The 23,830-nt window shown below is 36.4% G+C and overlaps 1 protein-coding gene across 2 annotated transcripts in view; it reads right to left on the minus strand.

Annotated features, from left to right (window-relative positions):
- Nucleotides 1-23,830, minus strand: part of Dcc (DCC netrin 1 receptor) — a 1,026,209-nt gene that overhangs the window by 98,780 nt on the left and 903,599 nt on the right. For both annotated transcript variants that reach the window (XM_026783657.1, XM_026783656.1), the window contains exons 16-19: nucleotides 17,383-17,478; nucleotides 11,954-12,186; nucleotides 7,766-7,904; nucleotides 3,149-3,256 (exon numbers count right to left, since the gene is read on the minus strand). In XM_026783657.1, coding sequence (XP_026639458.1) covers nucleotides 3,149-3,256; nucleotides 7,766-7,904; nucleotides 11,954-12,186; nucleotides 17,383-17,478 — 576 coding nt within the window. The remainder of the gene's footprint in view (nucleotides 1-3,148; nucleotides 3,257-7,765; nucleotides 7,905-11,953; nucleotides 12,187-17,382; nucleotides 17,479-23,830) is intronic.

Here is a 23,830-nt window from a genome sequence, read left to right on the forward strand (position 1 = left end):
CCCAGCACTCACATGGCAGCTCACATTTTTTTTTCTTTTAATTTGTCAATTAAAACTTTCCAAACTTCAGTTGAAGATATTATTATCCAACCCTAAAAAGTGATCTTGGAGAAAGCTCTCAGATTCATCTGAATGGCCAGGTTTGGGTATATTCTCAAGCTACAGAATCCACCATCTAAAGTTTTAAATTGCAGACTTTCACAACTACACAGTCTCCTTTGGAAATGTGTGAATCTGTTACCGATGGCTGTCTTCTGCCCTTCCTTCTCATCTCATTCTTTCCCTTGTCACAGCTGGCCAAAAGAGTGAAGTTTCATGTGAAATCAGAGCTTGGAGGCTCCTCTGGGACTGTTGGTACAGCTAGGTGCTCTCGTCTTAAAGTCACATTTATCTAATATGCATAAAATGCAACATCACACAGTTATCATTCTGCCTCTCCTCACATAAGTGGGCATTTGAAATTCAAGAAGCAATGTGCCAGAATTTGTTCTATCCCTTCTCTATACTTTTTATATCTTTCTACGTTTATTCTCTCATCAAACCTTAATGTTGAGAATAAAATGACCCATACTCTGGTAAATGGGACTTAAGCAGTAGTTAGGACAGTTGTCCAAAATGGAATAAAAATAATGGTTGAATGATTTCACAATCCAAGAGACTTTAGGGCAGAGGAATTGGTTACAGTAGCACAAGACACATTAAATAGAGTTCCCCTTCCACAGAGCAGATACACTGCTTTGCATTGGGTAGGTCAAGGTATGCCATGTGATCTCTGACAAATAGTTCAACCCAGCCAGTACCTTCAATCTTCAACAGGTTTTAGTAGGCAATCATGGTAATTGTGCATGGATGAATTACTTCAGAAAACTTGTATTTCATTTAAGAACAGTAAGAATATGTGATCAGTTACTATCTTATTATTTTTAACAGGCAACAAGTATATTGCCACTGCTTCCTCTGTTGTGAACATTATATTAAGAAAATTATTCTAAATTCCCTGCATATGATGAGCTCATTATCAGATTATCATGACATTGGTTTTATCTGATTTACCTTCTCAGCATTGAAATTCTTTATTTATTCATTTTTTCTCATCTCATCTTTTGAAGTACATAGATTTGCAACATCCTGGGTGACGTAACCAAACCCAAAATACAAATATTGAATGTTTTCACCTGTATCTCGATTTTAACTTTTAAGCTTTAAATATGAGAAACCACACATGTTACGTAGCTATTAAGGAATGATGGGGAGGAGAGAAGTCTTCCAAGAAAAGGGAAGGATACCCTTTTACTTCTGTTATAGAACATAGGGAAATTGAGTTGGTGCCCAACTAGAAGATCCAGCCCAAAGGAATAATGTTGACAGTGCTTAAGGTACTTTCCACAGGAAAATAAAGATAATCATCAATATAACTCAGATATAATCCTCGTGTGAGCTTTTAAGGTTTTGGGTACTTTGTGTGTGTGTGTGTATGTGTGTGTGTGTGTTTATGTGTGTGTGTTTATGTGTGTGTGTGTGTGTGTGTGTGTGTGTGTGTGTGTGTGTGTTAACGGCAGGAAAAGGAGACTCATTCAGTGTCATCATTTTGGGAAGATGGACCTCAATCCATACATGCCTCCCAAATCCCTCTCCAGGTTCCTAGCATAAGGGTAAGAGATTTCTTAATTTGGCTAAAATTCTAATTTTTACATTGGTAAAGCAAAATTGAGGCTTTGCTTTTCAGAGTTGAAAACACATTCTGTTGTTTACTTTGCAAAGTTGACGGTTTATTTGAGGGAGAGTCAAGAATTTAGCAGTGGAAAGTGTGACTCATTTCGTAGCTCACCAAACATAGTTTTCATCATATCTTTTTTCATTAAAAATTCTATATTTTCTTCATAAAATTTCATCTATTTTTGACATATGTTTATAAAAACCTGTTTATAATGAAATAAAGCATAAATAAATCAAAAGCTACAAACTTACTGAAACAGAACCAATGGAAGTTGACCGGACCACAGAGAAATGAGAATAAAAAAAAAAATAATTGGAATGCATTCTTCCAAGTTTTCAAAGGGCTAGCACACTGACAATTGAACATATATCCTCTTGGGGGAGGAATTTTATGCTTCTGATCTGTCCACTTTTCATCAGTTTCGCATGAAATTTCTGTTTGCTGTTACATTAAGAACCATTTTCTAAGCAAAACAAATCTTCAACTTCAATCACGTTGATAAACTTCATATCATCTTTTTATTTTGAAAAAAAATCACAAAGTAGCATATAACTTGAGTTTGTCATCTAAAACTGCATGTTCCTTGTTTATTTGTATCACAGGAAAACTCATTCACTCTGCTAATTTATAGTATTGCCATGCACCTCTTGTACATACATGTAGAGAGACTTCTAACCCAATGGTTCTCCTTCATTGGGCTCTAATGTGCACATTTAGAGTTGTGTAATGCTTTTCATAATAAGTTAATTCTATGAAGATATCTATTTAAAGCCTAAATTGATCATTTGAATGCAAACTCTCTAGTAGAACTCCATTATGTTTCTTTATACATATACTAAATTAACATCATAGGCTTCTAATGGATGTTTTAATTAGGCATTGTCGTTATCAGCAATATTAGGAAAAATAAAAGCTGTCACTCTGAAAATTCATTTTCTGTCGGTCAATATTCAGTATTTTCTGAACCTTATTGTTTAAGAATGAAGCTAAAAGCTAAATGAGAAGTTAAAAATCCCAAGACAAACCTCCTTCACACGTTGCACAAAAATGCAAGGCCAACTAGAATTCCTTTAGATTTTGTAACTGTCAAATAATCAGCTTACTTTCAGTCATTCATTTTTACACTCACTCCATAAGAAGATTGTCTTAATGGTCCACAGGATAAAACACAAAATGCCTACTATGAATGGAACACACATATTTCGCACAGAAACTGAAAGCTGATACTCATGTGTGTGTACATTTTATGAACCCTAAGAGAACTACAGCCTCAGCGGGGGGCAGAAGAAGCACCCATCAGAGAAGATGAGGAAATGAACCAAGATGCTGAATCAGAAACTCCACACAAAGAGCAAGAGCAGCTGTGAAGTAAGCAAAGTAAGGGGCAAAGGTCAAGGTGGGACAAGGCTGGAGAGGAAGCTGGATGCTTACCAGTGATCTTCCCATTGGCTTCCAAGGGAGGCTGCCAGCTCACAATGACAGCCCGAGGCTTCCCTTCTCGAGTTATGACTGTCAAATCCTTGGGAGCAGAAGTCGGGGCTGTGAGGTGAGACAGAGACAAGGTCTTGTCATTGGTGGTGGAAAAAGAAGCTGGTGGGCATTTTCTCATGGCGCTAACAATCAGGATCCATCATCAGGCATGTCATGTTTATTTTGCCTTTACAATTCACTGCAACTCTTCGAACGGCAGAAGGGAACAAGTAGAGTTGGTACTTTACCATGAAAGCACAGTGTCTTCCAAAGGTGTGAGGAAATGCGGGGCTGAAGAATTCAATAGGTGCTTTGAAGTGAGCTCACACGCATGCATGTATGTAGAATTGTATGCTTAATGAACACAGGAACTGCAGAACTTCCATTAAAGGATTTTACTGAAACTGTAGTTAATAACAACTGAAAAAACTAACCTACCAAGTTTCATGAAACAAAAGAGATACAAGCAAACAAACACAAAACTCCATAAAAACATGTTACATATTATAAGTTGAAAATGTACTAGGTATTTTCTAAGGAAGAACAGAAATTGAGAAACAGAAGCAGAAAAGACAAGTAATATATGAGAGACTTTCATCAATCGCACATGAAATAAGATACCAAGAAATCAGATCTATTTCTTCTCTATGTTGTGCAAAATTAGATGCCAACATATTCTAAAGATGGAACTAATTCTGTGCAGCCCATTCAGCATCTCCCTGAACTCTGCTGAATCTGTTTATTACTCCTTTGAAGACAGTTTCCCTTCTAAGTAGCTAGCAACCTTCCGGGTTCATTATCTGCAGTCGCTTTGTTATCCTTAGTTTGACACAGGCAGATTCGGAGCCATCTCTTCTCTCCATCGGTGTTCTGCTAGAATTTCCTTGTTACCAAATAGGACTCCAGTGAATAAGAAGAACAGAACTAGATTTCTATTTGAACCCATCTTCATTCTCTGCTCCTTAGTGCTTCAGAATGCCACATAAGCTAAATCATCACATTAGCTACACTCCACTTCCAGAATACCTTCCTGTGTATTTGTAGACATGAACCAAATGGGAAGACACAAATCATTCCTATGTGTCATATTTTATTTCCTCAAAGGCCATTGGAACTCTAGTTAATCCAAAGTTAGGCTAATTTTGATATGTTGGCAATCACTTAATATATTTAAATTTTCGAAGGAAAATGGGATTGACAGTAGCCCACAGGAGGAGGAAAAAAAAGGAAGATAAGAAGAAAGAAGGGGGTGGGATGAGATGGACAAGAAGAAAACATATGTCAAGAGGCATTGGAAGAACAACGTTGATTTATAGCAAAATATCAAAGAAGTAATGGCATTTTACAAAAGGATTATTTTCCTAAAGAGTTCATTCAAAGTATTTCATGGTCCATGAATAGAAAGGGTAGATACAGTCAGAATTGATTCAGATATTAACAAATCATATACATAATTTAAATTATGAGAGAAATAAATAGATTGTGACTTGTCAGATTTACTATTTTCTTACCTATGTTAAAGTTTAAATAGATATTTATTTAGGAAATCAGCAAAGGATGGTGCAAAGGTTACTTTACCAGTCAGCTCAGGTATTGAAAAGAGGAAAAGAAAAATCCTTCAATTTTTTTTGCTATAATAAATATATAGTAATGTACTGAGAACTTGGTTCCTCAAACACTCTGTTAATTCATGTGTTTCAGGTGTGTGCATATCTTTATCCTTAAGCTGTGGGAATGATGAATAGAAACTTCAGTGTTGCACTTTTTGGCTCAAATATTTAAAATTTCCCCATGAGCTGCAAATGTACCCCCAATATCTGGGAAAGAAATGGACTTAATGATTCCTATAGTTCCCACTAGTACCTAATGATTGCCTCAAGACTGTGACTAGGTATTATTTTGTAAAACTTTCCCTTATTTTTTCAAACAGAATTAGTACTTTATACTGTTTCCTATAATTTCAACATGCCCCAAAATTGGTGACTTCATTTCTTCTGCTACTTCATGGTTCTTACGTTACTTCATGATTCTCAATATAGTTATCCTTTTAAATGATTGTTATTCTCTCTAAAATAGAGACTGTATTTTTTTTTTTTATGCCTAGTACCTATCTCAAGGCTTGGAATTTACAAATTAACCCATTGTGTATACTAAGCAAGACCTATCATCTCTGTGGCTCTCACATGTCCCCCACCCACAGATTTCCATTTTTTCATTTAGTGTATGAACAGAGGGGAAACCTTCTAGACTTAGAAAATTGCAGACATGAAAATTACATTACGCTTTTGTTATTTAGATTGTCAATATTCTTTTGCCCCTCTTCCTTTCAGAGAAACATATGGAATTTTCTTTTAGAGAGAAAAAAAAAGGCTGTCTTTAGGCCATACAAGCTTCAAGGCTACACGGATTTGTAATGTAGACTCTTTTAACCAGCTTTTTATTGCTCTTTTTTTTTGACAACTATCTCAGGAAATACCCATAATGTCCTCTCTTCTGAACAGTTGAATAGTAATTGATACAAGCAAGGAAGACATGCAGGTTCAAAACACAAGGGTGATAGTCCGGTAAGGGCAGTGCAATGATAGTTTCTTATAGCTGTGACTAGCTCCTTTGTGGCACCATTCCTGTTAATTGTATTTTAATATAGCTAATCAAAATAAAATAAAAGATTCCTCATCTGGACAGAATGAACTATTTTAATTTAAAAATTTGCCAACCATCCTTAGGTTTACTACAGATGCCCTTCAGCTTGTAGCAAGAAAGCCCTGGTGCCTGTATCTTATTTCAAAATTAAAGCAAATCTTCAGGTTATTTTTTTCCAGCTCATTTCCTCCTCACAGTACAGAATTCACGGACACTTGTGAATTGCTTCTTTCTTCTCCTCATCACCCAGGGATCTCATCCACATGCTATTTACACCTTTGCTCAGATCATTATCTGATTTGACAATCACTCTGTCTGCTAACCAGAGGTCTCAAACTTATTATCTTTTTGTCTGTGTTGGGAATGACCGTTGGTGCCTCTATAAGGCTAGGTGCTTGATGAGAACTGTGTAGAGTGCATTTGGCATGCCAGATGCTGGTGTGCATTTTGTGTCTATGAATGGGAAAATGTATGAATTTCTTTACTTTAAGGTGAAATGAATATTCTTTCAGCCATTTCCTATCAGGTTTTACTTATTAGATTTTTTTTTTGATTTGCTAGTTTATATTTGACTCTCTTCCTGACCTTTAGGGTAAAAAGACAGAGATGGGTATTTTATAGTCCTCATGGTATGCAATTCACTTGGCTGAACCTCATTTTCCTTATAAACTGCTGACATTGGCATCCAACTCACAATTAATAAGGGAAACTTAATAATGTATAATAAGTAAACTACAATAAAGAACATTAAGATGAGACTATAAAGAAAGTTTTCCTGGAACTAACTCTTGTATACAGGTTGGCCTCAAACTCACAGAGATCTGCCTGCCTCTACTTCCCAAGTGCTGGAATTAAAGGTGAATGCCTCCACCGCCTGACTCAAGAAAGACTTTTATAGATAGAAGTACCTATTAAATGTAGAGCTCTAAAAATTAAGGCAAAAACCATAAATAAAATTAAAGTTGCAACATCAAGAGGCAAATTCTAGTGGAAAAAAATAAATTTTACATACCTAAATATAATATAAATAACAAACCAATTAAAAATAGAAACTATTAGGGCTGGGAACGTTACTAAGTGGCTAGGAGTACACAAATACCTCTTGCAGAGAAACTGAGTTTGTTTCCTGCACCCAGGTCATGTGACTTCAAGAGTTCTGACACCCTCTGCTGGCCACTGTTGGCACCTGCAGTTATGTGTGCAGACAAAACACAGCCACACAATATAAAAATAATAAAAAGCAAAATAAAATATGTTTTAGAAGATATTCTTTAGAAAGTAGGTTTTGGTAAACTCAAGTGCCAAATTTGAAAATGTTTTAACTATAGATTTATTATTCCTAGAAAATTTGACTTCTGAACTTTATGTTGACTTGTATTGATGTAGATCCAAGCTCTCTCAAAATTCATCCAAGTTTTTCATTATGTGAACCTATTTTCAAAGTATGACCAAGACCACCCAGAAATTCTTCCTATTCCAGATTCCTAATTAGAATTAAAAAAAAAACAAGAGGCCAATTTTGTAATTTTTAAATTTTGTCTCAAATTATCCAATATCAATTAGGACTGTTGTTCAAAGCACCCTTCTATCAGATAGAGTTTCATAATTAGATCCCCAATATTTTTAAACACATTGAAGAGAATTCGTATTCAGAGCCTATGAGTTAATGTTCTAAAGAACTCATTCTAATAATCAGTGATTAATCATTCCGCCAGATTGTTTAATCTATTTGATACCCCTCATTCTCTTCCATGGGAGTGGAATAATAACCATTAGTTGTAGAAGTGTTGTGAATTGTACGGGATATGCCATTTAAGGCCGGACAAGGTATAATTTTGAAATCACACCAATCCTCTGTCTCCATTTCCACAGAATTTGTGAACACTGCTACTTAGGCCAAACAGGAGCCTTTGAGGACAGCGTCTCTTCACATACCAGCCTCGTAGGTGGTGGCGTGTGCTGTCATACTCCATGTGCTAGACCTTCTGTTCTTCGTCACCATGACCGAGAACTCATACATCGTGTTAGGCTTGAGGCCCGTTGCTGTGTAGCTGAGAGAGGCTGTGTCTTCTGACTGTACAAACCAGAAATAAGCAAAGAAATAAAACGAATGAACTGTCAATTCAGTAAATCAAAACATGTAAATCAAGTAGCTGATGAGTCAGCCAAAAGTAAATAACAGTTCAAAATAACAGAATAGCTAGGCCCTTCTCTGCCAGTCCGTATACGCTGACTGCTCATGTATATGAGATTTATTGATAAAATCAGGCAGTGCTTTGTTCTAAGGGGAAGCCAACTTGGTTAGTTCCCTGTTCCCCTGAGCACAGGCAGAAGACAAATTTTATTTCAACCCCATTTCAAGACACTTTCTATTTGAACCCAAATTAAATTCATAGCTTTATCATTGAAATCTGGATCTGGATGTTAGTATTATATATTTTCTGTTAGTCATCATAATTTTCATCTGCAAATAATTAATTTAATAGCATTATAGTGACTAAGATATTTAAAATCAAGACCTAGTTTTAAGTTTGAGTGTTTCCGAATACCTATTGATCAAGCAGAGCCCGAGTGTGTCTGTGTGATGTTTTCTCCCTTTTTGAATATTTCACATATACAGAAACATGTATAGAAAGAACGGCAATTGATCAAAAAAGAATAGGCAACTGGATAAATAGTAAACAAGGAAATTGTATTGTAGAATATTGTATTTGGTTTTGAGTTCATTTGCTGCATTATAAACAACTTTAATTTTTTTAGTAGAAAATAAGTAAATTGTATCTTTCTTGCTTACTCAAAGAGCAAAAATGATAATAAAGGAAAAGCAGGCTAGTCTCACAGGTAAAAACTTATTTTCCACATGACCTGGCTCATTTAAAACTATGCAAATCTCTTAAAAACTTCAACTTCTGCTTATTACTTATATCTTTGTCTTTTCCCAAGCTAAATGCTTCCTATTGCTTCTATATTTAAATATGTGTTGGGTATTTACATCTGGAAAAATTAAAGCCTTTCCCCATTGGTTGATGATATAAGTGTCTCATTATTACTGTATTATGGCAAAAATTGTTAAATCGAACATCTATTATAGGTTAGGCTATGAAAATCCTACATGTTTTTTTACAACAAATAAAAATTAAAAGACACTAATAGCATTTTTATGATGTACTCATTCAACATATCAAATTAAAAATCTCAGAAGCATTTATCAGAATGCTTTCTCTAGACACTCATAGAGAGCTATTGCTACAATGAATGGCTAAACCTCAAAATACTTTGGAAAATCATATATGGTTGCAGTTGTAAATACAGGATAGCTGGGTAATACCTCTCTGAGCTCAGAAGCTCCAATCTTCTTTTCTATAAGTTTCAGTTAATATGACAGACTTTATATCGTCATTTACTGTGTGATGTAAGTGATGGAAAACAGTGCTTGGCCTAGAGCAAGTGCTAATAATTGCTATCTATGATACATTAGACATTGTTTCATGTCATTTTCATTACTTTAGCAATATTAAATTTTAACTTGAGTTCTATCTTGAGGAAGGGGACCGAGTCTTACATGACATCCCGTATTCTACTACATTCACAACAAATCTGCTAAGCTCTAGGCAACCGCCAAGAATTATATTTTTAGTGGAACTCATGTAAAACAGTATGTGATTAAATAATTGTATAGAAAATTAAGCGAAGTTCATACTTTTATAGGAAAATCAATATAGGAATCTAAGTAATCAAAATATCATTTTCAGAATTATTGTCCAATTTGAGAAAGTGAGACTCAGTAATATGACAAAACCACAAAAGCATCTCTTGAAGACACGTGATTTGACTCCAGAAGTCCCCTTGGCCCTAAAATGAGTGTGTCTTGCTTATTTCATTAAACTATTATGGAACAAAAGATTTAATTTAGATATGAACATTATTTTAAAAGCATAAAGTACAAACTAAATCATTTATTATTAATAACTTCAATATTTATGATATTCTTTCTCATAGACCTGTCATCCTCTTCATTTGTTCTTAATGTTCAACTGCCCAACCCTTTCCTAAAGACCTCTTCATCTTAGTGTACAGGAGTAGGTGTGTGTGTGTGTGTGCGTGTGTGTGTGTGTACTCTGCATGAAAAGAGGGCTGTTTGTAATAAATTAAATAATTCCCTTCATCAGAGAAGGCCCAGTTGAAATCTATTTGCTTGGTCCTCAAATTCTTTGTGAGTCTGAGTAATTCCATGTCTGATGTACTAGTCATTTCACTGAAATTATTTGCCTCAAAAAATGTTGAATCTTGTTATTCAAATGAGGCTAAAGAAAATAATCAAAATTTTATTTCATATTCTGGCAAAATTTCCCATAGCCATTCTGCAAAATGAATATATCTACAAAGTTATAAATGAACATAACAATTTTAAAGTGGGGAACAGTCTTTTCTGAAACTAAACTCAAAACTGAGCAATCTATATGTAGAGATATTTCTTAATACTCTCATATATTCTTTTTGTTTTCTTTCCTGATAATGTTATCTTTATTTATGACTCTGCTGAGTCTGAAATCTAATATTGTAAGGAGATAGGTACTTATATCTTTTATCAATAATATTTTATGGATTTGGTTGAGGACTTGCCTGGTCTACCAGCCAGCAATATCAAAGAAAACTTTATTATTATTATTTATTGTTTCAGCTAAAAGTTGACTTATCATAAACCACAAAGTTCTGACCACTTAAAAGATAAAAGGCACTAAAACAACTCCAGCATGACTGCACACAGAGGCAGAATCATGAAAACAGTGTAATTTTGCTCTATTTCCAGTTCGGGGGCCAGAAATATCCCCAGACAAGTGCATCTCCCAAATTTCCAATGTTTTGCAATCAGATTAAGGAACACAGTAGTCCAGCAGGAGGAAGGGAGCAAAATTCTCTTTAGCAATTATTCCTGGGGAGTGTCAAGAAAAGTGACAGGAGTGGGGAGGAGGAAACAAAGAGCTAGGGTTAAGCTACTGGATCCCTTAGTTTTGGAGTAACATTTACACTCTTCTTCACTTTATTTTTAGAGAAAACCTCGTATTGTAGCCCAGACTTGCCTCAAACTCTTGCCAATCCTCGTGCTTTAGTACCCCGGATGATGAGATCATAACGTCAAACTTCATTCCCATTCCCAGTTATTGCCTTGTAAACTATTAACTTTCAGCTGTGTAACCTTACATGAACCATTTATGGATTGTTTTCCAAGCATGTATCTATTAAGATAGGTGCATAAGGCATTGCAAGTTATACATATTAAGTAAGCAGAACTAGAATTTTATTTCAGAATAATGATCTAGGAGTGTTATAGATACAGAACAGGAGTTTGTTGATTCTTCCAGTTTGTTGACACTGTCTACTGGTTAAACAACATCCATGCATTCTTGGGTTTAGAAGGCTATGCATATTTCTTTGTTAGTAACTCTTTGTTTGAATTGCTAAACTTGGGCAGGAAAGATGGAAAAGTGAAATGACAGTCTCTTATGTGTCACTAGCGATCTCTGGGGACCAGTATGAAACAATTTGGAAATGAGTATGAGCAGGAGGCTGCTGTAACTCGGTCAGGTTCACTTAAAGGATTTTCCTTGCGACAACAGGAAGATGGTTTCGAAGCTAAATAAGGAACTCAGTGTTAATGCCTTGAAATTTATTTCTAGGGTGCTATAAAGTGTCTTCACATCCCTGAAACCCTCCCCTGTTGTACCCTGTATGAGTGGGTTGTGCAATTAATGGACAGCAATCTAGATTCTGAGTCAAGGAATCATATCATAATCTGTTCAGGAGCTGGTCGTGGAGCCCTTCTATTTCCAAAGGAAAACGACTTTCCTGTGGAAAGCAAAAGCAAAAGTCTGGTGCAAGCAGCACCTGGTGGGATTCAAACATCTTTTGGCAGCTCGTGATATTTTCCTACCTTGCTTTTGTTGATTTCCAAAGGCATAATTTTTCTTAACTAATTAGATATTCAGCTATTAAAATGCCTTGCTTTGGTACATGAAAGTCACGGTAAAAAAGCGGTTTATGGCACACCAGGAAACATGGAACACAATGCACCAAGCATATGAAAGATAACTTTAAATTTCGCACAGTCAGTTTGATTTTCACCTTGTACTTGGCACTGGTAGAAAAGCTGGTCCTCCACCGGACAGTGTAAAGCCGCACGTCGGATGTTTTTTGGTTCTTCGGGACAGAGTTGTCTGCCCAGCTGACCCTCACAGCCTCATGGGTAAGAGCCACAGCCTGTACACCTACTGGTGGGAGCATGGGGGTGGAGACGTCTGGGCCCGAGGTGGGGAAATCATCAAGCAAAGGATAATAGTCAACGGGGTCAGTGGGATCTGGGTTCAAAACCCACCAAATGAAACCAACGAATAAATGTGTAAACAAAGAGTTAAAATAAATACCAGTGGTAACACATCACAATGAGTTAAATGCATGGCAAGAATGATGAAAGGGAACATGAGAAGAACAGAAAAAATGCAATTAATTAAATCATATCATATAATAAGCACAGTATTGCTATGTTAAAATAACAGTATTTCTTTATATTTATATCTAATTAGATTACTTATCTTAGAAGTTCAACTTGTTTGACTGTTACACATTTTTTTCTTACACAGTCTTGTATGCTACTTTATCAGGTCCATGATTTGTCAATAATTTGAAGTAACAATAAAAATGACATTTCTGATTATTTTTCTGGAAATGGAAATGAATGGTATGGATACCCTAATATTTGTCTTTATATCTGACTTTATTGGGGTTTTGTGCTTCTTTTACTATTATCTAGGTTATATCTCTATAAATATTGTTCAGTCAACACACAAACTATAATATATATCTTTCTTTCTATCAATGCACAAAACCAGAGTGAAGAGATATGCCTGGTCACGTGGGCCAACATATATCTGTGGTACTATAATTGTGTGTGAGATGGCACCTGGTAAGCACGTTTTCTTAGACTGTAATATTAAACTCTAATAAGTTAAAGTGCTCATCTTCCTGTATTTACACACACGTATTCACACACACACACACACACACACACACACACACACACACACACACACACACGTTAGTTCCGTTTTCAGTCCAGTCAGGCATTGCTATGTTACATTTCCTGATTCAGAAACTGCAGTGGAAAAAAAAATACACATCAATGGATAGGAAGACAAATTAACTCCTCCAGAATAATGAGATTTCCACAGAGATATGAACGTGCTTTGACCAATAACATGACTGGAATCTGAAGAATGATGTGTGGTTTGACACAATTCTCCAAAACCCTTACACTTATCTTCTGCTCGGACAACCACAATTTCAGAAGCTTACTTTGCGGCAATCATAATCATTCCATTTTGAGACACTCAAATTTATAGATAACAGGTTGAAACAACGACCTTTACGTGATGCAGTAAGGAATCTAACAAAAAAATTGAAGCTGACAGCACAGCTCTAAGACCGGACATTTGAAGTCATTTAAGGGAATGAGATCAGATAAAATGTAGAGGAGTCTCAGTAGCAGCTTATACAGTTTATGTTTTTAATGGCCAAGTTCAAAGCTGAGTGGTTGTTGGCTGTTCTGTTGATGACTGTCTCCTTTCTTTGAATTTCAAATTCTCATCTATTCATCATTGTGCTTTCCAACTAATTATTTAACATGTTACTGGGTTACTGGTTTGTAGTTTTGGAGAAAAGACTTTAAAAACTAAAGACAAAGAGAGGGGGGGTGAGAGAGAGAGAGAGAGAGAGAGAGAGAGAGAGAGAGAGAGAGAGAGAGGAGATAGATTTGGGATTAAAATTTAATGTCAGAGCCCAGGGTTTCTATATTCCTTTTGATGTCTCTTTTTATTTAGGGCCCCTTTAAAGCCAAAGGGATTCCTGAAATGACAAAGAGATCAGGAGAAGCTCAAGGGTTTGAATCACACAGCAGGTCGGTGTAGCAGGAAAAGGTGCTTGTGCTGAAGTAAAGCAAGCACTGCCTTTCACGTTTCTATCCTTGCCTGACTCTGGGAGAAGAAATTGATGCATAGAGGAAGTGTAGTCCCACGTATGACCTGCTTTTGACTTCTCTACATCATGGGCTACCACCAGTGTCATTACTTTGTTCCACTTAGTTCATGTAAACATGGTTTCTCATATGCATCTTTTGTAATGCTTTGAAGTCAAGTTATCCTGTATGAGGAAATGATAATAGTCAATCCAACTAGTCTTGATTTTAGAAAATAAAAGTGGTCATGTTTGTTATTTATTGAGTATTTGAGAGACAATTAAAGAATAATCCTACTGTATTTAATGCAGTATTTTCTGTTGTGATTTTACCTATTGATCTAATGTGATCCAGAAAATTCTGCCAATGGCCAAGTTTTATTTTCTATCTTAGGGAACACAATTTATTTTTAGTCATTCTCTATGATAATCCCTTTAAAATTTTGGTGCATAATGTAATAACAATATGCTCTGTGGCTTCTATCAATATAAACTACATAATTAGTTATTTTAACATTTATTCATTTTTTATGACAGCCAATTTCAATCATTCAGTGGCCATAAGAGCTTTGTCCCCACTATAAGGGACAGAACAGATAAACAACATCTCCAATATAGCAGAGCATTCCAGGAGACAGCGAGCAACAGTGTAAAATCATGCTACACATATTGCAAGCACTCTTTGATTCCCTGACCAGGAATTTCTTAAATAATTGGATGTAAGCATTCCTTTGCTACTAAATCGTTCTACTTCAATGTTTCTTCCTCTGCTAGGATGCCTTATATGCTCTTGAATTTCAGAGGCACATTAAGATGTACATGTTTATGTGAGCATACATGTGGATGAAAATATATATACTATGTAATATTATATATATACATATGTGTGTGTGTGTGTGTGTGTGTGTGTGTAATTTTGCTGAAGAAGAAACAAACAGTCCCTAACATAGTTTGCCAATCTCTACCTTTAGTTACTGATTTGATATTGGCATTAAAATCTATAGTTTGCAACTGGATTGCACGTCGTTTAGACCTCACTAAAATGGTTCAGAATAAATTAATTCAAAGAGTGTACTTTACTCCTGATTATTCTTTGCCCCTTTCCTTCTCCAGATGGAAAACAACTTGTTTTCACAATAAGAGATAAAGAAAATTTTCCCGTGTGGGGCCAAGCTGAAAGTTTCAGTCACTTGAACTCTTATTGCCAGTCTGAGAAAAGACTCCAGAACTCACCGAAGGCTACCAGCACATGATTTAGTTGCTCCAGGCTTGATGGTTATGCTAGCCTAATGCTTTCATTGCCGTCAGTATATTTTGTGTTTACTTTTTGCTAGATTCTTTCCAGGACTTCTCATGGGAATATTTTGCAACAACTCAAAGATAAAGAATATTTTTTACATGACAATATGACACATTTATTGATAAGAGATTCTCTCAGAGCCTTAGCCTTTGATTCTATTTGTTTGCCCTTTGTTCTCCATGCTGTGTAGAAGCATAAAAATAATTCTCCTTCCAGGAAAAGAGTATATTCTTTATTGTGAAGGGGCTGCTTTATACATTCCTCTGCAACCCATCACCGACTTTTCTTCAATAATAAATTTCCTGACATAATTTACAACTTGAGCATCATTTCGTTTCTCTGATCCATTAGATTCAGAATTATAACATGAAAATAAAACTTGTGTTATGGATCACTGGAGTTTGAGAAAACACCGTGGCAATGCCATATGGCTAAGAATTAAAAACTGACAGCAAATGCCACAGGGAAAGTTGTTAATAGCACAGACTCTTCCTTCTGCACAGCCTACCTTCAGTTTATCTGAACTCTGCCCACTTCACTCACTGCTCTCATGTTCCACTGGAAAACTGACTTCCGTGTTTATGCCCGCTAGGTCGTATTCGTGAGATTTAAATTTTGTATTAATAAAAGAAAAGCAGTGAAACACTGGCCTTGGTGGAATCATGTGTCACCTGATCATAGTTCAATGCCAGTTTGACAATGAGAAACTTCTTAGTTTCCTCATGATGAATAGTAAGGAGATGGCATACACAAGGTTAACCAGGGAAATCACAGGTGCAGGCATAGTACCTTATATCCCAACAAACCTCACTTTTGGGATAGTCTGAGAGAAAAATCCCAAGTGCTCATCTATTATTCTGTATCTTAGTTCCAAGTCTAGAGCTCAATGCACGTCATTTTTCTAACAATGAAGGTGATACTTTTCTTAGGAAATAGTTTCCAGCCTCATGTTTATTCTTTTTGAGTATTTATAAACACCTTTGGTGACATAGCAAAAGATCATGTCTCAAATGATAGCTTCCAATTTTGTATCGTTTTGGGGCGTGGAGAATGTCAGACTTTGAAACCAATGGTCAACGATTCAAGGATTCTGAAATAACAACTTCACTTTTTTAGAACACCTGGTTAACAATAAGTGACAACATCTTTGGAGACTGTCTGAAAGATAAGCCATTGTGAGTATAGTCTGGGAATGGCAACTGAGGATTTTCAAACAAACTATACAAACTTCAAGTAAATCTAGAAAGTAGTAATATTTGTTATCTAGCCATTCATGCATGCTCATCTGAAATCCACACTCCAGGGATTTTTCTCTCTGATGCTTTAAATCTGAAGTATTAAATCTGAAGTATTAAATCTGAAGTATTAAATCTGAAGCTTGACCTCTTATGCCTTCTATTCTAATTAAAGTGAATGCTTATGGCCAGTCAAATGAAGTTGGAAGGATGTGGTTTTCTGGGGGTGTGGGAGATAGGCACAAAGTATTAATTGAAGACATAAAGCTTATTTTTGTCTAAGTTTTAGACAGGTTGTTGGGAAAAATATTTTAAAAAGCAATATGGGGTTGTGATTTTTTTCTGGATAGCCACATACTTTGTTTTTGAGCAAACATAGCATTATTAACAACCTCCATCAGTGACTTATATCTCTCTTAAAACTGCTTCATGCTCTTCTGCCCTTTAGTCCTTGTTTGTTGACTTTCTATTTAAACTCACATAGCCATTCTTTAGACAATGAGCCTGGAACAAGTCTTTCCTTTTGTGTCTCCTGACAGATGACCTATGCCCCACTTTAGGATTTGTGTTTGTGATTTGGACTGATCCAATCAACTACAATGCGCCAACTTAACCTTGTCCCCTGTCTACAGGTTCATGTTGAGAGAAACAAACGCCCACTGAATATTTAGAGCCTCGATCACAAACTTCCTGCTCAAATGGCAGTGTCTGAGACAAACTGGTTAGCAGAATGAAGAACCATAACAGGGCACCAAACTAGAAAACTTCTTAGATGATGGTAAAGGCAAGAGCGAAATTCTCTAAGTCTACACACTAATGTATCGAATAAATCCTTGCCATTCATTTGGAGAATGAAATAATCAAAAATATTGTGTACATATGTGTACATATATTCCTGATAATTTCATGCATTCATTTTTAAATAGTTTTCTTTTTAGAATTTTGCCCTTTCTCACCATAATCCAAGCACTGGTCACCTTGTCGCAAGAGGATTGACGATGGGTGCATACCTGTTATGGAGCGTGTTGTGGCACTTTCATAAAGAGGTACACCTTCTCCTGCATTGTTGAAAGCTTTTAAGGAGATTACATAATGAGAACTTGACTCTGAAAACAGAAACAAATTGGACATGTGAATTAGTGTATTGAAATGCCTATGGCGAACATTCCCTGAAAACAAATTTAATATAATCTTTTAAATGAATTGATGTTTGAAAACGAGTGGGTTGGATTCTAGGAACGAGCCGCTCTAATGGAGATAGAGACTTTCGATCTTCCTGAATCCTCACATGAGCAGGGAATGCATAAGTAGGTGGGGAAACAAGAACATTTAGACACACTGTACAGGATAGATGATGATATTTGCCCTTATCCCTGAAACACACGTTTTTGTGAAGTATCAGCTGCCAGCCCAGTGACCCAAGTGTCAGCCTTGTCTGTGTCATTCAGAACCAGAAGTGAGTGAGCATCAGGCTGGAGATGAGAACGGTCCTAAGAAACTCAGACAACTAGCACAGGGAACAAATATAAATACTTGGAACTGACCCGTGAAAATTCCGCTCCAGGACAGGACCAATTATAGCTAAATTAACTTGGCACGACCTTAAGAAACCCGAGAAGAGGGAATTTCAGTTAAAGAATTGCCCATGTGAGATTGTCACGTGATAATGTCTGTGATGATTGACATGGGTGTATCCAGGCTATTGTGGGGGAACAGTACAACTCAGGCAAGTGAGACTGAGTTGTATAAGAAAGGTTGTTGAGCATGAACCAGAGAACCAGCTGGCAACCAAGACATCCCCATGGTGTATGCTTCAAATTTCTGCCTCAGTTCCTGAACTGACTTTCCTCAGTGATGATGAACTGTGAACTGGAATTGTATGTTGAGATAAACACTCCGTATACATGCCTTTTTTCACGGTGTTCACCTTATAAACATAATGAAAACAGAACAGCACCCGAGCTAAGAATGACTTGGAAGAAGGTATCAAATATGAAAGTTGGTGGGGGAAAAGCTAAAACACACTAAGCAGAGTCCTTAAAGAAGAAAATTTCAAACGGAAACAATAAACACAGAAGGATACATTTCATTTGTTGACTTAATCTTTAAAAATGCAAATAAAAGCAATATATGATTTATCAGAGCAGAAATAGAGCATCATCAATTTTTATTAAAGCAATAGCTTATGAGACAGAATTATAGTAATTTATTTTTTGTTCTAGATAAGAAAATACAATTAAGGATTTTCTAGACAGTCAAAATTGATAATAATATAAAGGAAGTAAACAATCAAACTATTATTCGTTTCCAAACTGCTATTGCCTTTCATTTTATTGACCACCAGAACTAATGGAAAATGAGTTTTGGACATCCAAAATGACCAGAGGAAACTATGACCTGAAAGCTAACTTCTGAATAGTAAAGTAAATGAACTGAAACTAAGTGTCAGGAGAAATTTAATTATGTATTGGCCTATGCTATGATACTATAATGATCAGAGAATTAATAGATCACAATGGTCGTCTATATACAGCAATCAAATGAGTCATTTTTATGAAGGTGGAACTTCTGTTACTGTCATTCTAAAGCAAACATAATATAGATAAAGCAATGGAAGAGTATGAGGGCTACAATTTTACATATACTGTGCCATTTTAAGCAAGAGTCTTGGTAGAGATAGAATACACACAGAATTAACATATAGTAGTTAAAGTTCCATGTTCCCAAACTTGAGTTAGAAAAAAAATATTCATTTTTTTAAAGAAGTGTTTTAATCCCTTGTCACGTTCTATTCACTTAAAAAGTCAAGAAGTACGGACTTGATAGCACAAGGATCCCCAGCGTGTAGGCTGCAGCTGTGTGTGGACTTGGTCATCCCAAGTTTGGAGATGGAAGCATGGCAATTGAGCTTAAATCATCCTGTCATACTAGAAAGGAGAAAAAAGCCAGTGATAATGACAATCTCCTGTCAACAAAATCAAGAATTATTGTATAGCGGGTTCCACTGATCACTAAAGAGCATCATCATCTAAGGAACTCAGTGTATCAACTCCCTGATATATATAAACATGCTAATTTATAGAGCTAGTGTAGGCTAAAAACCATTGGTCAGTTCTGAGGTTGTCAAGTAATCATATAACTATCTGAGAAACTGGGAACGAAATTAGTATCTATGTTTTTCCTAAATAAGCTTCATTCCAGCATGAGCGAATAGCTTGAGGATCAGTTTAAATATTTCTAAAAGAAAAGCTTAAGAAGAGAAACGGAGTATTGACATTCTATCATTTCAACGAAAGAATTAATCTACACATTACATACTCACAATTACTCAGAAAATCAAGGAACAATCATGCACCAGGTGTCTCAAATGGAAGGCATCCCTGCCCTCTAAAGTCTAGTGACAGCAACTAGCCTCTAACTGCTGGAACACAGCAAACAGAGCAGAGAAACATGCTGAGCCCAGGAAAGCACGCATGTAAGTACTTATGTGTTCTGTGTGTTTTTCTGGGCCAAGGTATTTACATAACAATGATGAGGCTTTCAAATGAGTGAGTGTATATTTACTGATGATTTTTGAAAATCTTTTAGGTGTCTTTTCCTTCATGGAGTTTGAATGTAATTTAAATGAGTATGTTAAAGACAATAATATCCAAAATAACTGTGTCCCCAAACTACAATATAACAAAAAATGATATAAGATCATATCTCATGCAGGTCTTTGGCTTCCATGTGATGAATTGCTGTTACTTGAAAAGAGAAACGTGTGTGTGCACACACACATGCATAGACATGCATATGTTTATTGTCAAAGTAGTTTATTTTTAAGGAAGTAATCAATGATCAAATGTCAAGTGTTCTCTGACATTCAAGACTGGTTGTAAAATATGAACCTCTCTTATTAGCTTAGTAAGTTAATTCTGATCAGGGGAGAAAAGAAACACACATAAAATTAAGCAATAAAATATACAGTATGCTCTCAGGAATGCCATTTGAGATTAGAGGGCTGAAAGGGTCATGAAGGATCAGGCCAGCTGAGAAGAGTTTCCAACAGATATTTACTCTCAAGTGGGGCTTGTGGAAAGAGGTGGAGTCTAGGAGGGGAGATCATAGAAAGTAAAAATATTTGAAGGAAATCTGGAAATGATGAAAATACACAGGAAAGGTAGGAAAAAACTCATCTGTGACAATGACCTATTCTAGTTATATCAGAGTTATTAAATCTAATTTCTTATTTCAGACAGATGATTCATCTATACATTAAGACACAAACACTTATACTTGATATTAACCTAATGATATAGGAAAAGGATTTTTGTTGTTAAAATGTAATTTAGCTCAATCTCACACACCTATACATTTATCTAGGTAGTTATCAAGGGCGTGGAAATGAGACCAGGATTTTTGTATTCCCATACACAAGATCTAGACTATCTATTTGCCTTTAGTGGCTTTGAGATTTGTTTCCTTGTAATCAGAGTGAACAACGGAGAGTAAGCCAGACTCTCGGTTCCTGCATGAAAATGATTCCTAGGAGCTAAAGATGAACTATAATTCAGTTTGAGGACACTATTAATCCAAAGAAGGTGGTCTAAGTGTAGTCAAATTCTCTAGAAACCCAGACATTTGTGTGAAAACAACGCCCTTTAAATATTTGTAGCGAACTTAGATAAACTAATCAATTCGTGCTGGCAAATAGATCCTTGTGAATCTAGACCTACTATGGTCAGAAGGGTGAGTGTAACTTTAAGTCCTTTTTGCGAAGGTTTTGTCTGCAAGCATCCTCCTCCCAGGTACTGGAAGGGCCTGTGAATCTCTAAAAGTCCAGCAGCTAGGGGCAGTCACTATAGACATGCCAGGGAGAAGGAGTCTCTTGTTTTCTCTCTTCTCTTGACTGGAAGTGTAATCACTTGCATTTATAAAACATCATCAACGTTACCACCTGCACTCCGAGATGCAGCTTCGGGGCTCTCTAGCACACACGTGATGCTTTTGTAGCATTCTGGACCTCCAGAGGAAACAATAGGCTTTCCCCCTCCCACATTGAGCGTGATCCTCTAATGGCCTTGTCTGCACAAGGAAGATAAACTTGTTACTCATTTAATGGAAAACTTAGGGAACGCATGGAATGTTTTAATACCCTTTTATATGTGGACGGAGGGATATTCTTTGAATTTGTCTTGAGCTCAAGAATCTTTCAAAGTTTCCTGAGACCCCAGATTGGTCTCCGGAACAATTTACAATAAGTTGGATTTTTTTATCAGTTCACCGCTAGAGGGCAATGTGGAACTATTTTCCTGCACATGCTCAGAGCTTTCACGTTTAAAATCAGTAAATTAGAAAACAGCGGCCTAGAATCACGGCCAGAATGGAAGCATCAAATGAGTGAAACACATTTACTATTATCATAATGAATTCCAAATGAATTAATCATTAATTATGGTCAGACTCCATTGTTCAGGAATACGCTTAATGACAATTATGACAATAAATTTATTTTTGGGTATTTGCTGAAATGTTGCAGAGACACAGGCTTGACAAATGTACCAGTTATCTCTGCAAATAAAGTGTGGCAGTTTTCTCATTTGAATTTAATGCGATTTAATCATACAGGAGGGATTTGGGTCTTGGTAGATTTCCCTGGGAATTATTTTTAGTTATAGATATTCTGTGGGAGTCCACATATTTCACGGCATTGAACAGAATTTTTTGTTTTTAATCTTTGACTGGTCAACGTTTCTTTTACAACAGTTCGATTTGGGATTAAGGAAGCTAAAGAAATTCTTAAGAACCCTGAGCATGCGCAAGTGGATGACTGGGCCCATTATTGCTTGAGTGTCATGAAAAGTGGAGGGGGAGGAAGGCACATTTATTGATTATAGGGTTGTAAAGGCAAGGGAATGGTTATTGGAAGAAGACTTGGTGTCCTTCCCAAGAGACATGGGAGGTAAGAGACTCATTATTCTAAGAGCCTGTGTTAATCCTTCTCTGGAGGTTAGAGATGAATTTGCTCTCTGGGAGTCAGAGAATGAATCCGGAAACATTAGAGGTAGACCTGATGGTCTGTGCTTAGTAACAAATGCCGAGCATGAAGAACTTCATTATTTTAATTAATATTTTATGTGAATTAAATGCCAGTGGTGTGTGCCAGATTGACAGCTCACAGTCTTTTCCACTTTACAGACTGTGCACTTCATTCCGGGGCCCTACCCATGCCAAGTGCTTGCCGGGCCCCAGGATCCATGTTCTTCCATCTTTTCTATTCTCCGTCAGCACTGCCAACAAGTCAATTAGGGAAAATTAGAATACCTGCTGTTTCCTAATGCAAACACCCGCTCCTTGGAAAGCACCAGGGCTACCACAACCATGGGATGGAGGCCACTGGATCATTGTGAGACGCTTAGTGTTCCTGGAAACCTATGACTCTTCTGGACCTGAACGTTTTAATTAAGTGTAGTGGGTGGAGAGTAAATCCCACAGACAGCATTGATGTCCAAGAAGGACAAGCAATTCATACCTGAGGAAGATGCAATTCCTATAATACACTCGATTTAACTTCATGACATACACTCCTTTCCAAATTTAATTAATACCTAACCTAAATCATTTGCTAACAAAGACTTCATTTTTCTTCTCCAGAAACCCTGTACAGTTAAAGGTCATATTACATGATTTGTTCATTAGCCAGACTTATAGATACTAACTACTTCCTTAGTCAACATGAAGAATTATTTAAGAATAAGCCATGAAATTATATTAGATTTTATTTAATTGCTTAAAGTCTACTATCAATAAGAAATTCAGGTGAAGAATTACTTTAGTTCTCAGTAGATAGTATGTAGTGCTTGTTGGATAGATACATATGAGGCATAGAAAAACTATAAATGTGTACTATACTCAGCACGAATCGAACCATGAATGGAGAAGAAAGAAATATAAATGTTCAAGAGGGAAAAATAACAAAGATAGCCGATATCTTAGTTTTACTTTCCTAAGAAATAACAAGAACAATGATTTATATTTTCGGATAAGTAAGTCTGGGTTATATGTTGAATCTGGGTTCCTAGCGGGGCAAGGGTGATGATTACTTTTTACATCTGGCAAACACATAGCACTTTCCAGCACCACGAAAGCTAGCCAGCAGGAAAACAGCTTCCAGGTCAGAACCAGTTTGATTTCTCTGCTGTCCATTACTTGAGGATGTGGGTGTTCAGCAACAGAGTCTTACCATTCTGGAGAGCAACCAAGGGCATGGACAAGAGTCTGTAATGCTTGGGGAGTGCGTAGGAACTTATTGGCCAGAATCCAAAATAAGTGGTGCATTTTGACATTGGGTATTTTGTTTGTTAACTTTGATGTCTAATAGGTTAGTGTGTGTGTGTGTGTGTGTGTGAGAGAGAGAGAGAGAGAGAGAGAGAGACAGAGACAGAGACAGAGACAGAGAGAGAGAGAGAGAGACAG

Source organism: Microtus ochrogaster, chromosome 18, assembly GCF_000317375.1.
Source record: "Microtus ochrogaster isolate Prairie Vole_2 chromosome 18, MicOch1.0, whole genome shotgun sequence".
NCBI lineage: Eukaryota > Metazoa > Chordata > Mammalia > Rodentia > Cricetidae > Microtus > Microtus ochrogaster.